At 31.5% G+C, this 8,240-nt stretch overlaps 1 protein-coding gene across 1 annotated transcript; it reads left to right on the top strand.

The window, feature by feature from the left end:
- Window positions 1–958: 958 nt before the first annotated feature.
- Window positions 959–7,228, top strand: LOC127708987 (transmembrane protein 11, mitochondrial-like). Its single transcript, XM_052214242.1, has 2 exons — window positions 959–1,003; window positions 6,678–7,228. The coding sequence occupies exons 1-2, from the start codon at window positions 987–989 to the stop codon at window positions 7,174–7,176; spliced, it is 516 nt and encodes a 171-aa protein (XP_052070202.1). The 5' UTR covers window positions 959–986; the 3' UTR covers window positions 7,177–7,228.
- Window positions 7,229–8,240: the final 1,012 nt, after the last annotated feature.

The raw sequence follows: 8,240 nt of genomic DNA, 5'->3' as shown, positions 1-8,240 counted from the left end.
TGCACAATATATGAATGTTGAATGTTTGTTCTTTTAAATCTTAAAAAAAATGAAGCAACATAGCCACAGTTTTCATAAGTATGTTTGCCTTGGTTTTTGGTTAACTGCCTACAGCGCTTACAGTGCTTTGATTTTTTTTTTTGTTGTCATTGCATGACCCTCATGGGTGTAATTTTGCAATTAAGGTGGTACCTAACACTACAGGGAGATAACTCTGTAAAAATCAGCTAAACGTTTTAATCACGTTGTATTGTTGTAGGGATTATTAAGCTTCTCAATGATCAAAATTAGTGTTTGTCAAACTGCTATATAACCAATGAAATTTTTCTGATAAAGTGGTTGGTTCAAATTTTTTGAAATTTTTATATTTTTGTCAAAGGGTCAAAGTAAACATTTTGTCAAAATTTTATGAAAATTAAACGAGCCAAATTAATATTAGTCAAGGTGTTGGGTACCACCTTAAGACAAGGATTTGTATAGTGAGAAATCCTTGCTTAAGATAATATAAAAGTAAAAAAAAATTGTTTGTCAGGAGAAAAAAACCAAAACACATTAAATAAGGGAAAATCAGTTGAAATATTAAATGAAAATTTAGGTTAACAGGAGCAGATCAAGGATTTGAGAAAAAAAGGGGGGGGTTAATTTATCATAGTTGGAAAAATTAGACTTAAACGTAGCAAATTAGATTTTGTTTCTGGCAATTTCTAAATTCTACCACTGCCAAAAGAATATTAAACACACAAAAGAAGGTTTCCATACCCAAAGTGCCTGAAATTATTAACTTATTTACTTATTTATATATTTTTAAATTCTTAAATAGATATAATTTTAGAATATTTAATATTGGAAATATTAATATATATAAAAAATATCTGTCGATTTTTTTTTATTAAATTACAACTATTTGCGTGGGGCGAGTTTGTTAAGGTCGAATTACTGGACCTCATGATTTTAGCACATCCCGGATAGAGGGCGTACCAACTCTGATGGCGGAATTTTCGAAGTAATAACTTTTATTTTAAATCATTCATTCATTGGGACAAGCGATTATTTGGCACTCAGCATAGTTTATTTTCGTTATAGCATATTTGCCAGCCCAACTCCACTAAGAATCACGACCGATTCTTGACAAAAACACTGGCAATAGGCGCTTGTGGCATGTCTCCCCCTTTTTAATCCATGTGTGCCCTTTGGCTTTTGTACTTAAAATTGGTTTAAAAAAAAAATATTTGTATCACCTGAAATTTACCCCTCATAGTTGTAACCTTGAGGGGTTGTTCCCAACCTGTTAATATGAGACAGGTGTTACCTGTGAAAGAGGATGAGGTTCGTATAAATGATTATGAATTAAAATACTAATTTTTGCAAAATCAAAACCAGTAAAATGTTCGGAGGACATCAATTATTTTTACATTTAACTGTTTTTGAAATTTTTTTGAGGTACTCTCATCATTAACTATGGGCTTCTCATCAAATTGCAAAAAAAAAATAAATCCCAGCACAATTTCTTTTGAAAAAAGTAACTCAAACACAGAAATACTGAAACATACCTGATCATAGGCTGATGTTGGTTCAGTTTTTATTAATTTTACTTATGAAGTCATTATTCTTGCCCACCTCTACATTAATTTAAGTAAACACAATGGTAAAAATACACCTTTCTTTGCTGTCTTAATTAATTGCAAGCCAAATCCTCTTCTCGCAATAATTTGACAATCTTGACCTTGCACTGAAACTGGGACTAATAGATGAATGTATTAGTCCCAGCTGACTGAAAGAATAATTTGATATAAAAAAGTTTTTCCGAAATCTGTTGGTTATTCCCAGAAAAGAACTTTTCTCCCATATCATGAATATATTAAGATATTGTGACAAAAAAAAATTTAACTTGCATATTTTAGGTTTCTTAAGTTAGTAAATTTCAGGTTTTCCGACATTTATTTATAGCAAGAAGATTGACCATGTTGACCAATGGGAATCCCTGAATTTTAATTCAAATATTCAAACATTGCCAATTAATTGTTGGAAGAGTGGTTGTCCTTGGTCACTGGCTATAATATTTGTTTTTTGATTCAGCCATGCTGGATCTATGCGATCACTCTGTTTTTGGAGATGGTGCAGAATACTAAGTTGAAGACCTGTCATGAAACTAATTATGTGTTTTTATGACTTGCAGAAACTTTATACACCATTTTAATCATCAACTTATTCAACTAGCAACTTTTGTTATGTTATTTGCCCTTAAATTAAGAAAATATTGGTCGAATAGTGACTTTATTTTAGATATACACTTTCATATAGCTCCTTTCTAAATCAAAATTTATAATAATTTACTATTTATGAATTAATGTGAAAAAATAATATACATCAATTTAATCAATTGATAAGAATTTTGAAAGTATTTTATTGGTATCTTATGTCTGTGTAAGTTATTGAAGAAAATTTGGGTCACTCAAGATGTGTATTGATATGTCTAAGTTGATTCCCACACTTTTTTTGAAATGCTATTACTCCAATTCTTCCTTTATTGATACTATACCAGTATGATTATCAACTCATGATTTTCAAACAATTACACTCAAAGGTGTAAGTATTAATTGGAATCAACTCCAGTCTTAATTCCCCACAGTTTTAAAATATCTCATGACCTGTTACATAATTAAATAGACGCAATATATTACACACCTAACTGAATACACAAATTATTGACCTCAATAGTAAACCTACAAATGTATTATTTATTTTGATGTACACTACATTGAAATATTCTGTTAATTTTGTGTGTAAGCTAGCTGAATGATTAATCAAATGTGGGTTTTTTCAAAGAAAAGACAAAAAATATAAAAATATGTAAAATAAAATGCAAGCAAATTTTATTTCACTTGTAAAATCAGTGTCATTATCATTATAACCAAGTTCTTTTTTTATAATGAATTTCTTTTTATTTGCACATGAACACATTTATCAAGTACTAATTAATTAGTTACAATTATCAGAAATTTGGTTGAAACAATAAACTAAAATTGCATAACTCTTACCTGAGCATATTCTGCAATAAAATTTATTTGTTTGTTCTCCATTCATTATATTGTTATTTAACAATAAATGGAAATACATGTATCTCAGCATTAGGTATTTGTACATTAAAATTTGAATACAGGAAATGTATTTTTTCTAAATGAAGAATGAACAACAATTTAGATAAAAAATAGTTATTATAAATTTTTTTTGTTGAGAAAGTGCATTACCAAGTCCTCTTTCTGGAAATTATTAAGCCAATTATTATTAATGGCATATAAAAAGATATATCACTTGTTTGACAATTTCCCTTTCCACTCTTGTCAAAACCATTAAATTGCAAATATTTAAAAAAAAAAATCTGACACTGTCTAAAATTGAAATATCAATATAAATATTTGCATCAATATTGCAAAATTCCCTATCATTTGACAATAACATAAAACATTTACAGTAAGATTATGGAAATGAAAAGAGGAAAAAAATATTGAAAAAAGAATGGTCAGAAAGAATATCATGCAGACTAGCTATCAATATGGCTGGATCACAACATCAACGATGCTTTGATTGTTGTTTTGTACATAAATCAGTCAATGGTTTTTATACGACCGCAAAAAAATTTTGCTATCGTATATTGGTATGACGTTGGCGTCAGCGTTGTCGTCCGAAGACACATTGGTTTTCGCACTCTAACCTTAGTTTAAGTGAATGGATCTCTATGAAATTTTACCATACGGTTCAATACCACAAAATGAAGGTTGGGATTGATTTTGGGGGTTATGGTACCAACAGTTAAGGAATTAGGGGCCAAAAATAAGCATTTTTGTAACTTCCAGACATAACTTGTGTGTTAGTGTATGGATCTCTCTGACATTGTACCACAAGGTTCCATATCACAAAGGGAATGCTGGGATTGATTTTTGGGGTAATTGACTCAAAATTGTAGGAATTAGGGGCCAAAAAAGGGGCAAAAAACAAGCATTTTTATATGGACAAATACTTTAGTACAAAACATAATTTAAAGCAGTGTAAGGGAGATAAATCAAATACATCATTTGAATTACCTCCCTTACACTGCTTTTAAATTATGTATAAAGTAATGGTTAATGAACAATTAAGACAATTTAAAACAGTGTAAGGGAGGTAATCCACATACAACATTTTGATTACTTCCCTTACACTGCTTTTAAATTATGTTTAAAGAAATGCATATTTATGAAGGAAGACCAGTAAAAATATCTGCAAATGTTGCATCTTTTTTTTTTTTACAAAAAAATCCACATGAAAGATTTGACACCATATTTTAAATTCTATTATAAAATAGATTAAGTTAGCACTATGGTAAATTTAAATGGGTAATTATGGTTGCAAATTCCATTGGAAATTTGAATTGAGATTATGACCGTATCTTGAGGGAAAGAATTTTTTTTGGGAAAAAAAGGGGGGGGGGGGGGTAAAAAGAAATTGTGGAGGGTCAATTTTTTCTCATTTCAGATTTCAGAAATTAAAAAGAATTATTCTTCAAATATTATTTTTTTTTCAAATTTCAAATATTGAAAAAATTTCAAGAAGTAATCATTAATTGCACAGTATGGCGCATTAGATTTGTAAAATCTTTGACCACATTTATTTATTTGTTATGCCAAATCTGACCGTGTATTTAGAATTTTAATTTTGAGTCCAGTTTTCAAATTGGTCTACATTAAGGTCCAAAGGGTCCAAATTTAAACTTAGTTTGATTTTAACAAAAATTGAATATACTGGGTTCTTTGATATGCTGAATAGAAACATGTATTTGGATTTTTGATTTTGGGCCCAGTTTTCAAGTTGGTCCAAATTGGGGTCCAAAATTAAACTTTGTTTGATTTCAACAAAAATTGAATATATGGGGTTCTTTGATATGCTGAATCTAACCATGTATTTTGATTTTTTATTTGTGGGCCCGCTATCAAATTGGTTCATATTGAGGTCAAAAGGGTCCAAAATTAAACTTTTGTTTTATTTCATCAAAAATTGAATTATTGGGGTTCTTTGATATGCCAAATCTAACCAAGTATTTAGATTTTTCATTTTGGGTCCAGTTTTTAAATTGGTCTACATTAAGGTCCAAAGGGTCCAAAATTAAACTTAGTTTGATTTTAACAAAAATTGAATATATGGGGTTCTTTGATATGCTGAATCTAACCATGTGTTTAGATTTTTGATTATGGGCCCAGTTTTCAAGTTGGTCCAAGTTGGGGTCCAAAATTAAACTTTGTTTGATTTCAACAAAAATTGAATATATGGGGTTCTTTGATATGCTGAATCTAACCATGTATTTTGATTTTTGGGCCCCGTTATCAAATTGGTCCACATTGAGGTCAAAAGGGTTCAAAATTAAACTTTGTTTGATTTCATCAAAAATTTAGTTCTTTGGATTCTTTGATATGCTGAATCTAACCATGTATTTAGATTTTGGATATTGGACCATATTACATGTAGGTAAATTAAAAAAAATTAAGTTCTTAAGACCACATTCATTCTGTGTCAGAAACCTATGCTGTGTCAAATATTTAATCACAATCCAAATTCAGAGCTGTATCAAGCTTGAATGTTGTGTCCATACTTGCCCCAACTGTTCAGGGTTCAACCTCTGCGGTCGTATCAAGCTGCGCCCAGCGGAGCATTTTATTCCTTTTGAATTGGTTTACATATTGTCATTTCAGCTTTTATGGCTTGCTATATGGTTTGTGTTCTGCTCATAGTTGAAGGCTGTACAGGACCTTTTGTTGATTACATTGTACATCTACATCATTTCAGTGGCGGATCCAGAAATTTTCATTAGTGGGGGCCCACTGACTGTCTAAGAGGGGGCCTGTTCCAGTCATGCTTCAGTGATTCCCTAGATAATCAACCAAATTTTTCCCACAAAAGGGGGGCCGGTCCCCCTAAATCCGCCTCTGAGGTTTTGGGTTCTATTCCAGCTCGTGGCGACAGAAGATGCGTGTTTGACTGATCTGTATTTGGTGGCTGGTAGATACTGGATAGTTGTTTCATTTGCAAGCATTATATCACATATTCTTATTTTTTATATTCAAACATAAAATGTTCAACATTTTCTATCATCAGTGTATAATAGATCCAGATTTGTAGCCATATTTACTTTACTTAGATGTGGGCCCTGTACCTAATGGTTAAGTACTGGTACATTTATTATTCCCTAACACTCTTACAAGCTTCAGACTGAAAAGAAACATACAGAACTTTAGTAATCATGGTAATAACCTTAAATAACAAAAGGACAGGGGGCAGAGTTGTCTAAGTAGTTCATTGACAGTGATCACTAGTCTAACAACTCTGAGGTTTTGGGTTCTATTCCAGCTCGTGGCGACAGAAGATGCATGTTTGACTGATCTTTATTGACAAGGATTGCCAGTTTCGCTGCAGAAAGTCGTGGTTTTCTCTGGATACTCTTACTTCCTTCACCAATAAAAAGTGGCTGTAATGATATAGGATTTAGCTTGCTGAAAGTGGCTTTAAACACAAACAAACAAAAATACATGAGGAGAAACTGAACTCCATAAATTTGTTAAGAAACCGCTAGAATTACCTTAAGTGTAGTAATTCCAATTAAATATCTAGATATAATTTATAGAAAAGTTATTTATTTTATGTTTTAGCCAGACTCCTCCAAAGTACATTACTATTAAAGACAGAAGTGAGGACCAACAAGAAGAGACAGAGCAAGAACTTCAAACAGCATTAGAATCCAAAGCAAAATATATTATTATTGAACCACATCTTGTTGGTGAACTAACTGTAAGATGGATAAAAGTGGGGAATTTCTTCCACAAAGTGTCAGTTGTTTCTGGAGTTATAGCCCTAGCTGTGATGTATACAAAGAGTGACAAGTTATTCATCTATTTGCCATTAGCAACAACCAGCATTTTGTCAGCAGGACTATATGCCTTGTCATCTAATGATCCCTGTTGTAAATATCAAATTGAAATAAGCATGAAAAATATAGAAAAACTTCCATTACATAACTTGTCTAGCAGTAGCCCAGTAATACTAGTAAGACGTGATGACACTCGACGAAAATGGCTACAAAATATTGTAGCTGTGACTTCTGGAGGACTTTCTTTATGGAGACTATACCACTGGTTTTATAACCTTTGACACATACCGGGTAGTTTTAAAATGCTTATTTTAATTAAATTTTTAGCTGTTATGAAGTATTGTTTATTAGCATGTTTCATACTGTAAATTCAGAAATTATTGCGATTTCTTAAGAATGGACAAAAATGCAAGATGAATTACATGTATTGCGATTTCTCAAAAATCTGCATACAGATATATGTATCAGATATCAGAATCATGACAGAATGTGAGTTTTTATTATTTGGATACTCCCCAAGTCGCATTATTTGCATTGATAAAAACCTCACAATTATTTCTGAATTTACAGTATATAACAACTATTGATTTGCTTCTTATTAAAGTAGAAATGCTCCATGGTTTTTGGGAGCATGTTTGCCTCAAGTGCGAGAGGTTGTGGATTAAAACCACAGACGGGTCAAACCAAAGAAACATTGGTATTTGCTGCTTCTCTGATAAGAGCAAAGACTGGTTGGCTTAAGTCAGAATAATGCATCTTATGTATAAAGGTAACATGTCTTCCTGCAGACTGTTACCTTTGTGAACTAGCACTTTAAAATACGGCTCAGCGTGTCAGTCTAGTTCAAAGCAGGGTTAATATTCATATTACATTAATATATTCTCGTCCTGAATATGCATTTAATTGTCGCTGGACATTAAGCAGCCATCCATCATCATCATCTTGTTAAAGTAAAGAGCATATCTTCTCTACATACATATCTCACTGAATTCACCATAGCATTTATATAATTTCTAGCCAATAAAATATGTAATACAGTATATGGGTATTGGATAATCACAGTTTACACTTTACACTCTGTTGTCTCTGGTCTTTATTGATGGAAACGTTTCACATTTGCTTAATTTAAAAACCTGCCTACACTTGACTTGTGCTAACAGTCATGACAGTTGCATAACCTCTTGTGATATTAAGACTAAGACATCCTTTTTGAAGAAGACACTTAAACACATTCTTATAACAACATTTACGGCATCATGTTTGAAGAAGACACAAAATGACATTCTTATAACAGCATTTACAGCATTCTGTTTGAAGAAGACACAAAATCACATTCTTATAACAG

Source organism: Mytilus californianus, unplaced genomic scaffold, assembly GCF_021869535.1.
Source record: "Mytilus californianus isolate M0D057914Y unplaced genomic scaffold, xbMytCali1.0.p SCAF_7, whole genome shotgun sequence".
NCBI lineage: Eukaryota > Metazoa > Mollusca > Bivalvia > Mytilida > Mytilidae > Mytilus > Mytilus californianus.
The sequence above is the reverse complement of the archived record's forward strand: the minus strand, read 5'-3'. Positions and strand labels throughout refer to the sequence as shown.